The sequence below is a fragment of the Orussus abietinus genome, unplaced genomic scaffold (genome assembly GCF_000612105.2).
Source record: "Orussus abietinus isolate OABI.00-Male unplaced genomic scaffold, Oabi_2.0 scaffold7, whole genome shotgun sequence".
NCBI lineage: Eukaryota > Metazoa > Arthropoda > Insecta > Hymenoptera > Orussidae > Orussus > Orussus abietinus.
Genome location: NW_019394453.1, coordinates 1668928 through 1690468, shown reverse-complemented (window position 1 = coordinate 1690468; position 21541 = coordinate 1668928). Strand labels below are relative to the sequence as shown.

General features: G+C 44.4%; 1 protein-coding gene across 2 annotated transcripts in view; it reads left to right on the top strand.

Moving 5' to 3' along the window:
* Positions 1-20978, top strand: part of LOC105704229 (serine-rich adhesin for platelets) — a 30866-nt gene extending 9888 nt beyond the window's left edge. Inside the window, exons 3-6 of one of the 2 annotated variants that reach the window (XM_012433283.2) lie at positions 11054-11115; positions 11205-11328; positions 12587-12743; positions 14263-20978. In XM_012433283.2, the coding sequence (XP_012288706.1) occupies positions 11054-11115; positions 11205-11328; positions 12587-12743; positions 14263-19126 (5207 nt within the window). In that variant the 3' untranslated portion in view covers positions 19127-20978. Of the gene's footprint in view, positions 1-11053; positions 11116-11204; positions 11329-12574; positions 12744-14262 lie in introns of both variants that reach the window. The other variant, XM_012433282.2, reaches the window with a different exon arrangement.
* The last annotated feature ends 563 nt before the right edge of the window (positions 20979-21541 follow it).

The window sequence follows — 21541 nt, the reverse complement described above, 5'->3', positions numbered from 1 at the left end:
GAACCACGTTCCCTCGAGCCTCGCGATCCTCGAGGTCGCTTTCCATGTCGAGACGATGTGCTAGCTTCTACGCAACCTCGGACATTCTCAAGGAAGAGACGAGAAGCGCGAAACCTCGACCTCGGCAAGGTTCGTCCTTTGAGGACGAGATTCCTGTTTTTCCTAAAATTAAAACAAACGCGATCAGTTTGACATGAACTCTAGCGACGACAAAAATGGGAAATATGTTCTATGCCGTTTTTATTTTATTATTTTTTTTCACTGGAAATCAATTAATTTTATCTTAATTCTGTTTTTAAATTAATTCCGTGATTTGGGGACTCGGGTCGAGATTGCTCCATTATGGAGTCGCCATTTGCCGGATTTTCGCGTCGACGTCCTATCTCGAGACTCGACACCCACGATCGAGAAAACTTAGCGTCTCGCGATCCCGGCAGACGGCCACTCGGGATAATGGAGGGCTTCCGTTTCCGGCGGCGCTCGTGGAATAGCAATGACTCCTTGAGGCTTGCAGAAGGCGCGGACCGGAAGCGCCGCGATTGCACCAGGTGAGACGAAAGCGGGAAAGCTGGGAGGCTCCTTGGACACCTGTTATTATCTGCACCGGCGCATACGAATTATTTCGGGCCCGATGAAGGGCCCTTCTCGCCTTAGCCGATGAAAATGGAAGTCCTCCGACGATTCGCCGCAGACTCGATCTTACTCCTCTCCGGAATGACTGGAAGAGAAATCTCGAGTGGGAAAGCTTCGATAAAAACAGAGTTCCATATTGCTGCATCGAGGAAAAAAAATGTCACTCAACCAGAGAAATATTTCTTTGGTTCAATGAATTTTTTCATCCGGGTGGAAATTGGGAATAATTGGAGTCAAGCAGAAACCAGAAATTTCGAACCATTCATTTTAGAGTATATTCCCACTCGAACGTGCCTCGATAGACGATAACTGCCGACGCCACAAGATGGCGGCCGTCACTCGCGGCATACCCGTGTTTTGAACGGCGATGTTTTTCGCTTTTTCATTTACATAAAATACGTAGTGACTTGAATTGTCTGGTCATGTTTTGTCTGGCAATTGTTGCATGGGTTTTCCGATTGGTGAAGTTTGCGTTTGTTCAAGGTAAAGACGGTAAATCTCGTTGAAGGGCTCGCTAAAGAAGTGAGCGCCGCGACCTCCAGGCGGCTTGCCGCCATGGCGGACCCTCCACGCAAAGGCGGGCCCCGTAAATCAGTCCGAGCGAAATTATCCGTGAAATCCCGCAAATTGGCTCGGGGCAATAACCGTCGTCGGTATGTAGGTAAGAGCGGAGATTTTACCGACTCAAGCTCCGGCCCAGTTCTGGCCTTTTACGACGAGCTATTCGCCTGAATTACGGTCGCGAACAGCCACGACATCGCGCCACCCTGCGTGCGCCATCTTGGTTCCGGAAGTCTCTCGCAGATAATTTGCGAAATCTTAAGGATGCACCTTAGTTTCGAATCTTCACTTCCACGTAATTTCTTAATTTACTGAAAATTCCACTTGTTCAGATATCAGAACCTTTTTCCTTAATGATTTGAAATTCATTAATTTTTCTTCACAAGGAACCTGGATAAGCGTTTCTCGCGGCCGCCATCTTGGTCCTGAAAGTCCCTCCGAGTAATTCGCAAAACCTTTAAAGATTTCGTTCGTTTGTTCTCTTTTTCGTCTATTAAAATGTTCGCTTGTTTAAATGTCATGTCCTTCTCTTGCTAATTTTATATTCACTGATTTCTCCTGGTGAGGGACCTGGATGAACCTCTATCCTCGTCATCGTGGTGACATAATGCCCGACATAACGCGAAGCGGTATAATCGTGAGTACCATGTTGTAACGTGATACCGGAAATCCGATGCTCCCGAGTACGCGTCTCGAGCAGTGCTCGGACATCTTCCGACATTTCTCTCGATCCACGAGATACGGCGAGACAATGTAGATCGGATCCAGAAATCGACCCCATTAACATTTTCTCGAGTGCTGGCGAACGTGGCCTCTTCCTTTCCTCGCCTTGGCAGTGACATAACGCCTGGCATAACTCGGAGCACCGCTATGGTGCTCTACATCAGAGGCCATGCCGGAAGTTGCCTTTGCTATCCCTTCATAAAATCTTTTAAGGCATTCTAATAGTTTTCTCCGATGGTAATCTCACGGTAAAATGTCTTCGCAGGCAACAAAAAATTAGTGGATTGCGTTGTTATTACAAAACAAGGTAAACATTATTTCTAGGTATTTCCTCGTTACTTTGGGATGACTGGTAACGTGGTACCGTCGGTTCTCATTCCTGAATAGGCTGCAAAAAATCGTGGAGAAAATTTCTATTAATAATAAGGTAAACATTAATTCTAGGCATTTCTTTACGGCGTAACACTTGAATTTCTTGTTACTTCGGGACAAACGGAACGTGGCATCATTGACTTCCGCTCTTAAACGGCGTAGAAAAAAATGAGTTGATTAAATTTAAACTAAAAACAAGGTTAATGTTACTTCATTTCGACACGACGCAACATTTCCATTTCCCCGTTACTTCGGGACGAACGGTAACGTGGCATCATCGACTTCCACTTACGGCTAGACACCGTTTGACGTTAACGGTATGCAGAAGCATGCACAGTTAAGACCTCACCGCCGACCTTAATGCAGGTCCGTCTTTTTATCACCAGTTTTATTTCCAAAAAAGTTGGAAGAGGCGAGAATCATCTGGTCACTTGCCTCCTGGGAGGGCAGGTATGCACCGGGGATCAGGTGCTTTCCCCCTGTCTCCCTTACCGCGGGTTCCTGGATAGCCGTGACAGGAATATCGTTGCAGTGTCTACTTGCACGCACCATTGTACCTGCATGCATCGTCATACCTGTATGCACGGTCATACCTGCATGCACCGTCACCGGTGTGCACGTAGGAGCGCACCGGCGATGGTCGCGCTGATTCCTACACGAAGAGGATCCCCGTGGACGATCACCTACACGAGGGGCCCGATGAGCCTAGAGGTGAAAGGTGCTCTTCTTACGTGATCCCGCAATACGGAGCTGGATGCCCTTTCGATTCCGTAATGGATTCACCGCGCGATCCGCACTTCCTCGTGGTTGATGTCGAAGACCTGGAATCGGCAGGCGCGAAGGCGTTCGACTTGACCCGCAACGATTAATTATTTATATACTATTTATCTACGTTTATTTAAGTTCGCCTTATTCTTTCGATTCCGTAATGGATTCACCGCGCAAATCCGCACTTCCTCGTGGTTGATGTCGAAGACCTAGAATCGACAGGCGCGAAGGGTTCGACCTTTTCTGCAATACTAATTATTTATATATCATTTATTTACGTTCATTTAAATTTACGGTTTAATGATTTAGACGTCGAAAATGATTTTCTAGAGGACAAATCTCTTAATTCCGCGGGATTGCGACACGAGTTCAGGCAAGTAGAGTGCACCTGTTGCGCTCGGTGCATTGCCCACAGGGCCGACAGTGATTGCGCCGAGCTTCGAGTCGTTTTGTCTTTTTTAAATCATTATCGCACCGGGGAATAATTACGAGAGAGCCAGGTAATGCGCGATTTCCAACGGTGACTTGCCCGTAAGAGTCCTAAGTGCAGTCCGAACCGCGGCTTTAACCGCGGCGCGGAGTTTTGTTTCCTCGGCGCTGAAATATTTTTTTTCTTATACAGGTGGGAGTGCATTTCATTTTTATCTGCAGATATTTGGGAACTGCTTTTGTACAAGGGATCGGAGATTACGGGTTAGGCTGAATTCGTCGGTTTTCGTCGCGATGCGTAACTCGCTCGGACGTATGCTCGGCACGGCAGGTAGCGGTCCGACTTGGGAGGCACACCTTGCATGCCGAGTGCATACATGTGCATATTTAAAAAGAGCGTACATTGGGCACAAATGGCGGGTAAAAGACGTCGAACCACGGAGTAGGTAGCTGCTTTTATATTAGTACATACAACGTCCTCATACTAAAAATGAAATTCTCTATCCCCAAGTTGCACCATGAAAGCCAAATGTGCGGTGTATTTAAATTTCGCCTGGTCAGAAATACAGAATAATCAAGATCTGTATCAATCAAAATCTGCGATTGAAAGCCAAATTAAAGTGTTGATTGAAAATGGCGTCAAAATGGTCTCGTTTATGAAGCTTTTCTTCAAACTGGGTTTACCGAATCGTTTCGAACTTTATAACGTGATATACGGAGGTTATAAGGAAGCTCTTGACCCCCACGAAATCTCTATTTTTTTTTCAACAATTTCTGTATAGATATTTCAAGAGATGTTGTAAAGTGAAATTTCAGGGGACTTTTATTATGGCTTCTACATTCACGTTGTAAAGTTTGAAACGCTTCGATACACTCAGTTTGATGATAAGTTTCATGAACGACTGACCCCTCCGACGCCACTTTCATATCCCCTTAACAGCTAAAGTAGACCTCACGATGACAATACACCCGGAACTGTCTCGATGACGTTGAAGAGTTCTTTCTCGACTTCGTGCCAAGGTCCGATCGTCCGACCCAATATCGGGTAATTACGAGCGCATCTCTTGACCGCACTCGGGCCATGCTCAGGTAGGGCCGTGGACAGGTAAATGTCAAGAGATTCGCACGGTCGTTACGCGCACGGTTATGTCACCGCCACCCGGTGGACGCTCGTCCTGCTCATCCCCGGGGGCTGTCTTTATAGCCGGCATCGCGGGCCTTCGGCTAGACTCGGATCACCGGCCAAATGAAAGCGGCTCTGGAAAAGGAGGAGGGAAGACGAGCGAACGGTGAAGACGAGCTCGCAGGCCCCGAGTTAGGGTTTCGCAAGAGGAAATTCGAGCTCGGTTAGGAACAACCCGAGGAAGAGCGATCGATCGACCCGATGCCGCTCACTTTGCCGGCTTTTACGCGAGTCTTAGACGTCTTTTCATACCAAGGAATGTCTGGGCCTTCTTTAGTTAAGGGCCTCATTTTCTTTGGAACCTCGTATTTCTCGCTGATGGGGTCATCCTTGGAAATTCTTGTGAAATATTTCTTTTTAGGGGGAGTCATTTAGTTGAGCGCCTCACTTTCTTTGGAACCTCGTATTCCTTGTTCACGAGGTCATCCTTGGACATAGTTTCGAAACATCTATTAGATGAGATTTTATTTTAAGGGGAGTAACGAGGGAATCAGAATTTCAGAGTGTCGAAAAAGTGTTATTCTTTTTTTTTTTTATTAAAGACCCTCGCGTTTTTTGGAAGCTTATAGAACTTGTCTATGTTCGTGGCTGTTCAAGCGTATCGAATAGTTGGTGATAATAATTTAGAAATGTTTGCCTCGAAGGTAAGAATTTATGTCAAAGGGAATAACGACTTCTCCTTATTTTCAATCATTAAATATCAAATCGCCTCGTTTTTCTTTTTTCTGGGAGGAGCTTATGGAATTGTTTCCTAATCATGGGCATGTGAGCGCACAAGTGCATGGAATTCTTGCTAATAATTGTTTTGAAATATTTCCTCGAAAAAAAATTAGTTTTAAGGGGGAGGAAAATGGGAGGATCATGGCTAGATGCAAGAAACAACTCTTTTGTTAGGTTTAAAATAGATGTTTCCGAGAGTGTGGGCACACTTTTAGAGGGGGTCGTAGTGTCGTGTCTTTTGTCGCTGATGGATGAGTCAATCATTAGCATACCGCCTTTTTCGTCCGATCGATTAAGACATCGATTACGAAAAACAACGCTCGTCGTGTAGAACTTTAATGGACGACCCAACATTCCTTCAGAGTCTTATTTGGATGGTCGTAATCAGGCTGACCCAGTAAACCAGGAAAGGGGAATTACCCATTTTATATCTGGCATCCATTTTATACTTCATTCCGTCCTGTAATTGAGCGTGCAATCGGCCTTAACAGCCGATCCATAGTGATCCATAGCGACCCACAGTTTTCTCAGTACTTTAAGGTGAAGTGAAACCCCCTTTAAATCGGTCGATTCGAATAAAACCCTTTTTTTTAAGAGTCCAGTGTCCGAACTGCCCGACATTTTGACACATGACTCGTGAGCACCTAAGAATTATCCCGATCCTTTCAACAATTGGATTTTCATCCAATTTATTCGAGTTTATTTCAGTAGACTAATTATTCTTGGAATTAACAAAATATCTCTTCGGCTCAATGAAATTCTTTTTCTCGGTTCACGTGATCCTCCGTCCAATTTTTTGTGCAATTCTTCCCTCCACTTGCAAATCGAAGAAACTAAAGGTTAGGAATTACAATCACAATCTCTTAGAAACCCACCGTAGAACGGCGTATCTTTGATCGTCCACCGCCGAATAGCAACATTAATCATAATTATCTGTCGATGCGCGGGAAAATATTTATCGCTAATATACGGATGAAAGGAAAGTTAAACATTAAAACTCCGAGAAAAATCGGCGCCGAAGGTTTCCAACGCCAGCCGATACTTTCCACTAATCCTTGTATCAGACTCTTATTAGGAGAATAACAACACTCATCCTGGATTTGTCAATTCATATTTACTCACGCAGATGGTCTAGATAATAAAAAGTTTGGGGGGAAGATTTAAAGTAGAAAAATGATAATTTGAGAGGTACGAAAGGAACCCCTGTAATTTTGGCTCGTCGGATTTGCGTAATCGGATTTCTATACAATATAAACTTCCTCTACCCTGAGGAAAAAATGTCATTAAACCAGAGAAACAATTCTTTGACTGGTACTAAGGAAATATTTCGTTAATTCAATGAATTATTTTTTAACTTATTTCAGCTCATTTCAGTGAAATAATTATTCTTTGAATTAAGATAATATATCCTTGCTGCTATTCAAGGAAAAATTTCTTTGGCTCGATGAATCCTTTTTCCTCGGTGTACATTTCCCTCGTCTCTATTCCTAGAGTCGGAAATAAAAATAGTAAGTATACAAAAAAATGGTTTATGCACGAAGGTGTTGGATGGTCTGGCCAATCGCACCTGAAAGTAGAACAGCCTTCAGGTCGATTGGTTAGGTCTGTCGACTTGCGACATCGGACCGTTGTAGAACGGCCATACTTGTGCTACTCCTCGTCCCTCGACCCCTTCCGGTGAGGACGATCCTTCGAGACGAGGTCGAGGTCTGTCGAGGGTAATCGGTGATCTCCTGCAGGTAATGCTTCTAGGATTCTGCTCCGCAAGATCGGATCGAGAGGAGCTATCAGCTTTCGCGTTGACTCGCCGAGTGGCGTGCTCGTGATGCGGTTCGATCACTCTCGGGAATACCGACAGTTAAAATAATCTCGCGAATCTAGCAAAGAATGGAAAGTTGAGGATGATTAATAATATCTAACATTAAAATAAAATTAAAAGATGAAAATAAAATGATGTCAGTAAAAATGATTCGTACGAAACAAATTATCGCCACTAAACCACGCCTAGGACAGACTCACATTGATCCCATTAAATTATGTATAATGAAACGAAAAAAAAAAAAATCAGGAAAAATTATTACTAATCCCAAGCATCATCGCCAATAATAAAAGTAGCGGCAGTAAAATATTAAGCCCGTATTAGCCCGAAAAATGATGGCCCGTAAAAAGAATGTCTCCATACGAAAATTGGAGGGGTATAAAATTTACAGATTTCGGTCGAAAAATGCGATCTGGTCGATTTATCTGTTACATAGTCGACCCGGAAAAGGGACGCTAAGAGATACTTCTTGCAGATGTGGATTGCAGAAGAGGAGATTTTCGTGATATTCTGTCAGAGCGGAGAATGCAGTTCGAGCGGCACGTAACGTGGCCTTCTACAATAGTCGGTCTCTCATGACGCGGAACGGCGCCTCGCGTTTCCGCCGGCACTTTCGATTTTTTTCCTCCCTTTTTCTCTCGAAACGCGATTTCAGCGCAAGGAGGGGACCCCGGGTAGGGGGCTTTCGGAATCCCAGCGAAAACGCCCGGGGAATTATTTATGAAATTTCTGTTTCTACGGGGGAATCTCTCGGCCGATGTGCACTTTCCATTTCCTACTCCGGTCGGCCGGTCGGCCATTTCTCGGCCGAGCGAGTTAACTCGAAACACTTCTAAGCCTACTTCTAATAAAAACATTTAAAAAAGTAACAAAACCGACTTCAGAAACATGTACCTCAAACGAGACATACAATGTATGTTCATATCGAATTGTGACCCTCCTTTTTTTTAGAAGTTGGTTAAAAATCACCAGCACCGTTTCGAGCCCGAACTGCGCACGAAATATAAATAAATAAATGCATATGGCCTTTCGGTATTTTTAGCCGCCAGACAAGGCGCCAATATACTCCTCACAAATCAATCACCATTTTTTCCCGACACTCCTCGCACGGTATTCAACCCAGCTCAATGAGAAGACCAGTCATTGTCAGTGAGAAATGGTCCCGAGGTGGAAATTCCTCACAGGATGGTCGATAAGACTCATGATATATGGGAATACGTTTAACCTGGCGAACCGCGAGTTTTCAGGTTATTGGTCGAGCTCGTAAACCCGTCCTGTAATTACATAAATATATTTATAATATCTTAACCATGACATGACAGGGCTGAATAGGCTTGAAAGCGCTCAAGAACGAACTCGTTTTTCTGGGCTCGAAAAGATTCATTCAAAACTTTACCTGATTACGCACATTATTCGAACAATTATTTTGCGACTCGGCAAATATAAACAGATACATTAATATATTTGTCATGTTTTAATCAAGACACGCGAGGACCGGCAAGGTTCAAAGGCGCTCCAGAATGCACTAGTTTTTCTGTACTGGGAAAAAATTCCCTAGAAATTTTATGCGACTATTTCGCGACTTGGCAAACATATATATAGATATCCAGTGAGATGCCAATGTGTCTTTAAATTGCGTCAGTGAATTTTAATGAGTCGATATCTACGGAAAGTGCGACCGATTAACGCTCTCGAAGGAGCTCCTATAGCGGGGCATAAAGGAGGCCGAACGAAACCGGAAGGAGAGAAGTATGGAAAAAGATTGGGTTATATACCAAACGTGTAAACAAACCGTAGTGAAAGGCTCGATCGCGTCACGTTCGAGCGAATCGTGTGCACGCAAAATAAGCTCCACGTAGCAGAAATCGAGGCACGAGCCGATCCGTTCCGATCTAGTCGATCTAGAATAGATCTCGATCCTCCCGGAAATGCGATTTGCCCGTGAAAATCGCGCTCCGTACAAAAACCCCAAAGAAGTAAATAAATAAAAATTAAATATGAAGACAAAATGTCATAATGATCCCTCCTCTCCCGAATAAAATATATAAACTACAATTTTCTCATTTAAGAGGCTGAAATAATTCCAGGAATTTCTATTATAACTACGATTAATTGTATATATTTTATTATTTATTCATTTTCTCACGAAGATTGGATCAATTGTAAGGCCTATTTTTTAATTGACATGCGATTTATAGGACGGGTAACTTGATTTACAGGTAATTAGTTACATGAATGGACGAAACGAAGGCTCGATAGAGACGTGATTAAAATGGAAAGAACTGGCACTGAAATGTCCGAATTAATTGTCAAACTTGTCGTTTAGTCGACTGCCGATTAATAGGAAGTGTAACTTGATTTAGAGTTAATTAGTGACGTCCATGAATGGACGAAACGAAAGCTCGATGGAGCCGTGATTAATTCAGGAATTTAATTGGAATTCGCCGAAAGGTCAGGGGACACGGGAAGTGTCCGATTCCGCGTATCTTTCGGGAAGGTGGAGGAACATTTTCGATTTAATCTAGCCGGAGAGTAATTAGCATCTTCGGCCGTGTTGGATAAGCCCGGAGAAAGCCGCGACGACTTCTGTGCCTTCTTCCGCCTGCGTTGCACTGCTTGGCCACTTCTGCAAATAATTGAAACATAATAAAACATTAATTCCATTTTCTTCCACGGTTGTCGGGAGTACTTTGTCGGGTTTATTTATACAAGAGGCATTACAAAATATGCATTACAAACGAGGGATGATTTTTATAGCACGGTTCAACTTGCATTAGAAAATGGCGATGATTTTTATGGTACAGTTGTACGTACTTCATAAAATGTGGATGGGCTTTATAATGCTGTTTTATATGCATTATATAATATGGATAATTTTTATAATACAGTTACACATGCATTACGCGAACGAAAAGCGATGTAACCGAATGGGTTATCGCGCACGTTCGCCATTCCACTCGATAAATTATCACCTGGCAGATTTTCCTTTTCCATCGGTAACCTAAGTGCCCACTTTCTCGGGAACGTACGAATGTAGAGCTGAATTGTTCGGGCCACTTCGCCGAGAAAGACAGTAATATAAATGGAGCACGCATATTCTGCAAACGACCGGGTGCGATTCAAAGGCAACTGACGCCGCTATGTACCTCCTCCTTAATATAATTCAGCCCAATAAATTATCACCTCTCCCGGCATATTTCACTTTCCCAGTAATGATTAAGTGACGTGTTTCTCGAGAATGTGTAGGAAGTAGCTTAAGGCTGCGAAACGGTTCGACCACGGCTAATTTACGTTGGCGAATAAAATCTAGCTGAAAGGTTTTCGAGAAATATTCAAGGAAAATGGCGTAGCAACCAGACGAATATTTCAAGTAAAATATAAGAGCAAACTTAACGTGACGGCACGGATGATAAAGACGATATAAAGGTAATATTAGTACGGAAGCAGACTATTACACTGAGGAAAAAAATTCATTGAACCAAAGAAATGTTCCTTTGAATAGTACCAAAGAATTCAATATTTCACTCAAATAAATTGTCATAATTCCGAATAAATGTTCGACTTTGAGTCAAATAATTATTCCTTGAATAAATAAATGATGTCTTTGGTTCATTGACATTTTTTTTCTCTATGTACAACTGCGGTCGAAGTCACTGTACGAAAATATACGAGAAACAAAATGGCGACGTACCGATTTCTTGGAATAATGGCGAATATCAACTCACAAAATGAAGAAAATTAATTGAAATAAAAATGTCACGCTTTGGAGTTTATTTAAAATTTTATATATGAGTGGTTAGAATTTTTATTGTCGATGTACTGATGCATTTCATTTTTAATTTCAGTTACCATCTGGCTCCTCGATCTGCACTATGGCTTCTTGGTGTGCAGCGCCGGGGACCCTGGCGTAAGAGCGATGAATAATTAATAATTAATGATTAATGATAATTAATTGGGGGGGGATTTTTGACGTTACTCTTCTGACTTTTTTCTCAGTATCTGGACTTCGACAACCTGCCGGAGACGAACTTTTCCTGCCAAGGAAAAGTGATCGGTGGCTACTATGCAGATGTGGAGACTGGCTGTCAGATGTTTCACGTCTGCACCATCGGGCAGAAAGGTAATCCGCTCGTAAAGCTCCCCAATGGCCACTAAACTTCCGTCGCCTCTTTTCAACCACTTCATTCATAAGTATGAGCTTTGCCAACGAGGAAAACTGCGAAATTAACGAGTCCCGGGGAATCCACTGAACACCTTTGCGGTTTTCCTGTTCCCCGACCGTGACTGCACTGAGAAAAAAAGATTAGTTGACCGAAACAAATATGTATTGCCGCCTTAATCATAAATACTTGCAAGGAACAATTATTTTATGAAAATCGAAAATCAATTATTTCATGAAAATCGAAAGAAAATCGATGTTGATCTAAATGAATTTTTCAGTCAACCTGACATTTCCTTTGACGCGCTGGATCGCAGAATTTTGTTGTCGCAATGCAAATTTCTTTGAATCGACAAATTTTTTTTCTCAGTGTATCCATGTCGGGAAGGACCAAGTCAAAGGACTTATTATACCTCGAACTGGATCTAGGATTATTTACCGGCGACTTCCGCTACAAAGCCTACCGTATGAATAATTAGCGGTTACCTGCTTACTGCCACTTTCATTTTTTACGGTAGAGTGGTAGAATAAAAAAAAAAGGTTTCCCGGAATAGAAAAGTGGTCTCGGAAGCGGATCTAATCCTTCGACAGCAGATCAAGGTTATTTTCGACCTTTCACGACGTTGAAAAAAAGGCATGGATGCCATTAAAAAAATCGAGCTGACCTCGGTCCGTAAAAGACAAAGCGTATTGCGCTCGTTCGTTTGCTGCGAATTTCGAGGGCCTGCAATTTGGTACCGGTCCACTTTGTCGGGAAAAATGTGAGAGACTTTTAACATGATAATTAGTACTAATTTGTGCGGTAATGAGGCCGTTTGCGTGCCAATTTGGGCGAGTAAAAATCCGCATGCGAATCGGTGATGGCTCTGGGATAAGATCTCGAGTTAAGGTGAAGTGAAACCCCCTTCAAGTCAGTCGATTCGAATAAGACATTTTTTTTTAACTTTTTAGTATAGAACCCTTTTCGATATATGAGCGAAATTCATCTATGCTAAAACGATGGTAACATGAGGTCTCGGAGAGAAAATTTAGTTGACATTGAAATCATAGATGGCGCAGGGTGGTATTTCGCAACCAATATCACAGATGTCTTTCACTTCACCTTAAATACGAGATACGTATTCATTACGGCGCGACTTCGCCAGGTGAGTCTGGCGACCCGAATTTTAAGAAACTCCCCGAATAACGATGTCTCCTTCATTATGAGACGTGATTTCAGACGAGATAATGGACATTAAGTTCCTGTGCTTGAATGGGACCGTCTTCGACCAAGAGACAAGAGTTTGCGAGCGAGTGGACGAGGTCGACTGTAGCAAGAGCGAGAGATTCTACAACCTGAATCTGGAGCTCTACGGTAACAATGCCGTAACACTCAGGTACACTTTTATTTCCTCATACTCGAAATAAATTACATTGAGAGAAAAAATAATCTACTGAGCCAAAGAAATATTTCGTTAATTCAAAGAATAATTATTTAAATCAAATAAACAGATAAATTGTCTTAGTTCCGAAGAAACTTAGTATCCAAATTATTCGAGTCAAATAATTATTTGTTTAATTAACCAATTATTTCTTTGGTTCAATGACGTCTTTTCTCGGGGTAGAAACGCGGCAAATCTAATTTCTAACTGGTAAAACCGAGTCAAGTATTCGGGTTAACTCGGATCGTTTTTATTTGCAACACTGTTAAAATTATTCATGAAATTCATAGACACGTAGGACAAAGGATTATATTGGATACTAAAATTATAATTATGACGGTTCATACATGAATTCCTGTACATTTATTACGAATTTCTAAGTAACGTTATAATTATCTGAAATTGGATCGAAAAATGAGTACCTTCACGTGCTAAATTCGTAATACGTTATAGGTTATATTTGAAAATGTTGTTAAATTAGTATACCATCTCCGAATAAAACTTAGAAAAAAAAGGGTTATAAATTACAATATTTTTTCAACGGTGTAGACTCGACTCGCTCCGAACGTAATTTGTAAAAATCAAGTTGTCAATATTTTCGAATTCGAGTAACTCGACAAAGTAAATTCGACTAGTCACGTTACCAAGTCGTGTACCCGATGGGAAGGGAAACGCGATACGAGAAAATAGTCTGTAATTGCAGGAGGGGTCGTCGAAAATTGCGCAATGGGCGATAAATTTCAGGAGCGGCGAAGGAGTCTAAATTATTTAGCGCCGAGTAGCACATGTTGCTCGTTATTTGGTTTCTCCCGAGATTACATACAGAATCTCTCCTTACCGAATAATCCTCGCCTTACGTAACGGCCAGTATACACCCGATCGCGGGCTTTCTCTAGTTTTTTCTTTTTTCCCTCCATTGCTCCAAAAACCAACATTGATTTTATATCGGCGGTATTTATCCCCCGGTGAAACGTTAAAAGTGGAGGTGAGCCGGGTTTATGCAGATTTTTCGCCGCAGCCCGCCGGTAGTCGGCGAAGAAACGTTCCTGGTTAATAAAACCCGACTGCCATAGGTTAACGCACTAATTTTCACGTAGGTGTACCCAGCCCATTCCCGTCTGATTTTATCCGACCTCCCAGAACCCGGATCTTGAAGAGCGAGAGTAAAAGACAGTTTTCATATAAGATTAAAGACAATATTCATAAAATTCATAGGTCTGCACTCATACCTCACTCTCAGCGTTCAAGAAATTCCTAGGTCCTGAAAAACAGGGAAAACCAATAGGTAAAATCAGCCCATTCCTGCCTGATTTTATCCGACCCCCCAGAACCCGGATCTCGGAGAGTGAAAGTAAAATAGAACTTTTATCAGACCCTGTTAAAAATGTCAAATGAAATTTCTAAACAAATCTACAATTTCGAACGAAATTTGCGAAAGATGTAGAAAAATTACACTATTTTTTGTTATGTTTAGCTTGCACGACGGTAACGATGCCCATGACGTGGATAGCCAGGACCAGGATCATGTCAAGGGAGAGGATGACGATGACACAATTGATTCCGTGATAAGCCACAGGACGACATCGGCTCGACCAAGCACAACGGCGTCATCGGTGACGGTGACGGCGACGTCGGCGGCGACGACGACGACGTCAAGACCGACGACGACAGCCAGGCCGAGCCAGCCCTCCACGTCGCGTACGATTAGCATCTACCAGAGACCATCAGGATACCCTCAGCATTTCCAGCCCCAGCCATCGTTTCCATCTGTCCAGACGAGTCAATCGAAGTCTCTATATGACGACAAGAACGGCGGTTTTCACCATCGCTACATCTTCCACAACGGGGACGGTCCAGATAACCAGGCGACGTCCTATCAACTGTTCGGAAATCGTGGGGTGGACTCCACAACCGGGTCTCCTCAGCTTCATCATCGGCTCCAATTTGGAGGGAATCCGGTGACCGAGGTGGTAGGAAACGACTCGCCCTCCTGGGTGGCACCGCTCTTCAGGTCGTCCACCGATCAGACTCTTCTAGATGGAGACGATGGGGTCCCTGCTGCCATCAACCCCCTGTTCCAGGATCGCGGGGTCGCCAGCACGACGGAGAGGTACTCTGTACGCAGTAGCAACCCTAGGGACACGTCGATGTACCGTGAAGATGTCGAAGAGGAAGACGAAGACGGGAATGGAGACGACGCAGGTGGAGAACAGGACGGTGGGGATATCGACGATGGTGATGACGGGGACCAGGATGAAGAGCTTGGGAGCCCTGGGGAAAGGAAACCTTTAGAAGTCATTCATTCCACTAATCGGGGCAAGGTGTCAAAGTTGTCGATTTCTCCGGTTCCGTCGTCATCTCCACCGCCCACCAGGCAGGGTATTCCTCAGCAGGACTCTTCGGCATTTTTGGCGAGTCACTCGACGGCTCCTCCGAGTGTCACTGCTTTCTATCCCACTCCGAGGTCGACCAGCAGCAGAAGTGGACCTCACAAGGTGACGCAGCACGTGCACCTGACAGCTACCCCTGCGAACGTGCAGCTTCAGCCTCGCAGGGTGAACCTGGATGGTACTGGGTCGTTGGACATCCAGAGGATTGTGCATCCTCCTCTGCTGCCGTCCCAGTCCAGGGTCATCATCACCGCCAAGGCTAGTGTCAGTGATGAGAATGGCAGACCTTTGAACTCCACCCAGCTCGTCATGCTACCTCTGCCCACTATCCCGGCTACCTATGACGATTACAGGGAAGGTGACGAGTCGTTTGATCCGTTTTATAGAGACGTTCCGAAAATCAGGGACCAAAGGCAAAGAGATCGGCTTGCGGTCAGAGAGGTGGAGGCGGAGGAGAAGGAGATGAAGAAGGTCGTCAGGGCTAAAAGAGAGGGTCCTAGTGATGATGGGGAGTTTGTTCGCCACGGTGAAGATGGGGATCAATTTCAAGCTGTGTCCCTGGGTCAATTTATGGCTGATGGATTCAGGACTTCTAGAGATCGACGAGGTCGATTCGTAGTTCGAGAAGTGGACACCTTGAAGGAGACGAAGGAGGTCCTTAGGGCTAAAAGAGACATTCCTAGTTCTGATAAGGAGTTTGTTCAGCAAGATGAAAGAGGATATCAGCATGAAGCTGTTTCTTTGGGTCAACTTATCACTGATGGTTTGAGGACTTCCAGGGATGCGGACTCCGACGACGTGGACAGGAAATCCAGTGTAATGCCTTCGGGGGAGATCGAGAGCCTGGAGACGCATTTCATGAGGACCTTCGGATTCGCTCCTGAAACTGATAAAGTGGACCAGGAATTTCGGGAACTCAAGAATACGTCCATTGCTGGGGTGGAGTCGAAAGTGAGAAAGAATGAAACTGTAGTGATGAGGGATGGGAATGTTAGAGTCTTCAACGTCAGCGAAGGAAATGGATTTAAGGAGCAGACCGAGTCGGGCATTCACGTGGAGAACTTGAAGAAAAACGAGACGGATTTTAGTCTGTACTCTTCCGTTGATGGCGTTGTCAAGGAGAACCGGATGCTGTATAAATCATTTGAGCACAAGACGAGTTCTGAGACTGTCGAAGATTTGGAAGTCCAACCTGCGTCCAGTTTAGGGGAGGAGGAGTTCGAGGACGAGGATTCGTCTTCCGAAGTTTCTTCGAGGAAGATCATGAAGATGCGAGCTGAAGACATCGGGGAACATGATGATGAATTTGGCCAAATCGACGTGGAACACTCTGAAGAGATAGACGAAGAAGATATTCTTCCTAATGCCAAGGGACGAAAAATGTCTTTAGGAAGTGGACGTATTATAGACCCTGAAATCGACAACGAAAAGAACCCAGGTCGTTCGAAATCCTCGAGGAAGTCTCGACCTCGACCTTCGAAATCGAAGAATCGATCGCCATCCAAAAACTCCAAAGATGAAGAGTCAGAAGAAACTTCAACGGAGGTTCTTCAAGTACCGACGATGAAGAACCGAGAAGATAATATTCAGGTAGAAGATGATAAGATACTCAGCTCTAAAAAGGAGGTGCAGAAGAAAGAGGATTCTAAACATGCGAAAAACCCTTCCAAAAATTCGTCGAAAATTCTGAAGGACCCTGTAGAGACCGCGAAAGAGGAGGAACATGAAGAGGACACGAAGTTGTCGAAGCAGCATCCAAATGATCTCGATCGCCTTCAAAATTCTGAAGACCAAAGTGCGGTCGAGGAAGTGCAGGCTTCGAAAGAGCTCCACGAAGATCTTGAAGAAAATGATGAGGGGATAAAAAATAAAGGAGAAAGCGATGAATATCAGAACGATGGAGTAAGTCAGGAAGAGTACGAGTACGAGGATGTGAATTCAAGTACTCAGATTGGAGAGAAGGATTATTCCGAGGGAAATCCAACAGAGGTGTCTGATAAGTCTGCATTAAGAGACGAAGATGCCGAAGGGGAGGTCGATGCGGAGGAAGACGCAGGAGGAGAGGAATACGAAGAGGAGGAAGAAAAATCCAACTTATCCACGGAGTATCCGGATTCTGGAAGCAGGTCTTCCGAAAAGTCTGATCCAGCCAGGTCTGACTACAAGGACGAGTCCAGATTGAACTCGGAAGACTATACATCAGACGAAGTTGCAGACTCCCGTGAAGAGTTCGACGAACTTGAAGAGTCGACGCAAACGGAGCCAAATTCCGAAGACGAGACCCCAAAGACTGATGGCGTTTTGAAATTCACAGATGAACTTCCAAGGTCGGAAACAGAACAACCTGCCGAAGAAGTGGAAATGACGACGACGAAGGACGACTTGCGGGATTACGTGGATGACAATTACGAGGCGGCGAATTATAAGGACCAGGAGGCCAAGAAAGTAGCTTCAAAAGTTCCAGAAGAAGAGGCAGAAGGTCCCTCGAAGAAGAAGAAGAAGAAGAAGCAGGAGGGAGCCGAGGAAATCGCCAACCCTGAAGAACCGAATCTGAAGGATCAACCTGATCAGATTGAGGAATCAGCTGGGAAGAAACACGAAAATACGACTGAAGTCATTGAAAGCGACATTCCTGCGGATGATACGATGAGTACAACTACCAGCGCACCAAGTACCACCCAAAGTACAAGTACTACCACGACAACGACTTCAGCTCCGACTTCAGCAACGACAACCACAACGACAACCACAACAACGTCGACGACCACCACGACCACATCGAGACCAACTCCTCCGAAGCTTTTCAAGCCTTTTACCTTGAGGAAGAGCTACACCTACTTTCCACCTACAACGACACCAAATCCCGTGGTCATTAAACCTAGGTCAGGCCTATTTAACCCCAAACCAGCGAAGCCACCAAAATCATACAACGATCTAGCTCCCAAACCAGTGATAAGAAGGCTTCCTCTTCTAGCGAGGAAGGTTCCAACCTCGGAGGTGTTAAACTCAAAGTCGACAGATAAACCTACAACGTCGATGCCCACAACAACAGCTTCAACAACATCAGAGATCATCCCTGCGACGTATGCTTCGGTGGATTCCGCCAGGAGCGAGGAAAATGTTCTAGAAGCGAGGTCCGAATTGTACGAGATCGAACACCTGAAAAGGAAGAACTCATCAGTGAACGAAAAGCCTGAAGAGTCTGAAAAGGGAATCCTTGATAAGAGTCACGGGGATGTTGAAGTACCATCGAATGAGCGCGATGCAGACTCGGCTGGGACTGCACCAAAGACAACGCAGTCGACGATGACGACTGAGTTGATGATGCAGTCGACAACTGAGTTCACAACTGAATCGATGATGCACTCTACAATTGAGTTGTCTAGTGATTCGACGGTTCAGACAACAATGGAGTCTACAATGGAGTCAACGACGGAGGTGATGACGGACCCGACGATAACGTCGACGATTACGTTAGAGCCTACGACAACGACGGAGATGATGGAGACTCCATCTTTAAATTTAGACGCTGATCAAGCAAGAGTTCCCGATGTGTCCGATCTTCATGGTCCTGATCTTCTGCAGACATCAAGGGTCGCTTCTTCCTCTTCCGAAAAGTCCATCCCCCTCATGGAACCAATTCTTCCCTGGACCTCTTCACCATCCGAGACGGAACGACCTCTGCAGCCCACTTCCGTTCGCTCGGTCTACCGGAAAGTGAGCGGAACCAGACGTTACATGAGCTTCAATTGCCTAGACAAAGAGATGTACCGTTTTTACGGGGATACCAGAGACTGTAGGTTGTTCCATTACTGCTCTCCAGGTTTTACAGCACGTCAGGTCCTCGACTTCCGGTTTGTCTGCGAAGAGGGGACCGTCTTCGACGAGGCCACCCAAAGTTGTCGACACGACCTTCCGAACCGGAAGTGCAAAAACAGGAGGTGGTGAAGGCCTCTTCGGGGTCGTGGGAAAAATCTGCAGCTCGGTTTAATGGTGTAATTACTGCGACTTGCTGTTAAAAATAATTCCACGTTAAATTTCCATTTATCTCGAAACTTCCTCTTAAGATTTGCTAAGTAATCCCGAAGAATGAGAGTGTATACAATTGTCGATATTTCTGATAGTTTTATGGTTTAAGTTACCGGGCTAGAATTGTTGAATTCAAGGCTCAATTGAGAAATCCCGGGAGTGGTGGTAATTACACCGATTGAATTTTTCGAGGACTTCCGGAGTCTGGATGAAGGCGGAAACAGGAGCCTTAACATGTCCCTCGTGGCTTGTGTCGTTGATTCTGATAATTCGTGAATCCTGGGATTCCCTTACTCGTTAGTATATTTATATTATCGCGTCATGGCGGCTATATAATATTTAAGTATTGCCATAACGCTTGCGCGCGTGTAGGCCGCGGCGGTTGGATTCACACTTATTAAAATTAACGAGGCCATCTTGAATGGTATGTATAAACATAAAAAGCCGTAACGAGGGACAGGCCGCCTATCGTTCCGATTTTCGGCCTCTGCTCTCTAATTTCCCACATTGCTCTCTCACTGTTACTCTATCTCTCTTCTCGGAAGACGAAAAGAGAGGCTCGCTAGTCGATACTTTGGAAAATCGACGTTTGATTCGATTTTAAAGAGGTGTCGACGCGGCGAACACCATTTGGATTAGGTGCCCGATAAGAGCATAATTACCGCTCAGAAAAGTCGATCTATCGGGAAAAAATCGATTTCTCGAGCTTTTAGCCGATTTCGAACGGCAAGCTTCACCGCGAAATCGGGCGAAACTTCGGAATAACGTATAAAAAAAAAAAGAAATAGTTTATTTCAAATCCGGCTGAATTGTCGCCGATAATCACGCGTATTACTAGTTAATTCTTTATAGAGTTATTCGAACGTTTCGCTTAATTAAATTGAACAGTGTCCATTGCTCAACTGCGTCTTTGATGTTTGCGTATTCTGCGATCTCGCATTGAAAATAGAATTTGCCTAAGGTTTATTGAAAGTGCAGGTTTTGGATTTAATGATATTTGCGAGATTTGCCGCAGGACGTTCGGCGTGCAGACTTGCGGGAAAAAGAAAGATGGCGGCGGGGATGTCCATGCCGCGAGAAATCGAAGGATATTAAGTTTGGATGGACGTTCTTCTTCTTCCTGTCGGTTTTATCACGCTGGGGGAATACTCGTGTCATCGCGCGCGTTTATTAAAGGTAGATTTTTGTTTGTGTAAGCGATGTATGTAAGTGCGTACGTGGTCGTACGTTCGCGTGGCCGACGCCATTTTGCGGAGGCTCGCGCGTAGCAAAGAGATTGTCTTCCTATTTAAGTATATTCGCATGTTATAGATGTAAGGCAGAGAGACTTCCTAATGATCGATTTAGAAAACGTAGACACTTGGTTCGTCAAGCCTACTTTACCGTTTACCGGATCATCTAGCGAGATATTGTAAATAGAGCACGTGCCTCGACAATAGCGAATGTATGTACTTACGCGCGATGACGATTAGTCAAGTACATATTATCTCGCAGAAGTGCAACCGCATTTTTCTTTTTGTCTTCTGGTCGAGTCTAGACCCCGGAATTAATCTCCAAATTCCATAGTCTGTTCGAATTCTGGAGAGGTTATTGGTGAAGATATTTGAATCGCTCAGGTGGGGAATGGAATCGAATCGAATATTCCCGCCATTTTGGCGGTGACGCTTTTCCGTTCGATTCTTAATATCGAAATATTGCGGAAGCTGAACTTCTCTCTATTGTCAAACAATGTTTATTAGTTGATCAGATTGTCCTCAAATAAATTTTACGATCAAGAATTAAACTTTGTTATTTATTTCTTTTCAATTTTGCAGCTATCTTTCGCTTTTATCAGAGATGAGTTGGGAGATTGCTCACGGGCAGGATCGTGTAATCGCATCCTGTGCTGCCCTCTGGTTTCGTACGTTAGCTTTCACCGTTTTTTGCCCCCAAAGACGGCGAAACGAATTTCTGATACGAGCACGCACACTCACGATGGCGGTACCATCTACCAGTCGCCGTTGGCGGCTCACGTACTCGTGATGGTAATACCATGCGGCAGTTGACGGTGGTGGCTTACCTACGCTTACCGACACTGCTCGCTTTTGATGGTAAGGGAAGAACACTCGTGACGCTCCATTTGACTTTATCTACTTATCTACTACTATTAAGTACATTGTTGCCTCGAAGTCGACGTGATGCGGAGCTTTGGGGCACGCGCGGTGTCGCGTACCAGAGCTGGTGAAAGCTAACGTACGAAACCAGAGGGCAGCACAGGATGCGATCGCACGATCCTGCCCGTAAGCAATCTCCCAACTCATCTCTGCTCCCAATCACTCCCAATTCATCTCTGTA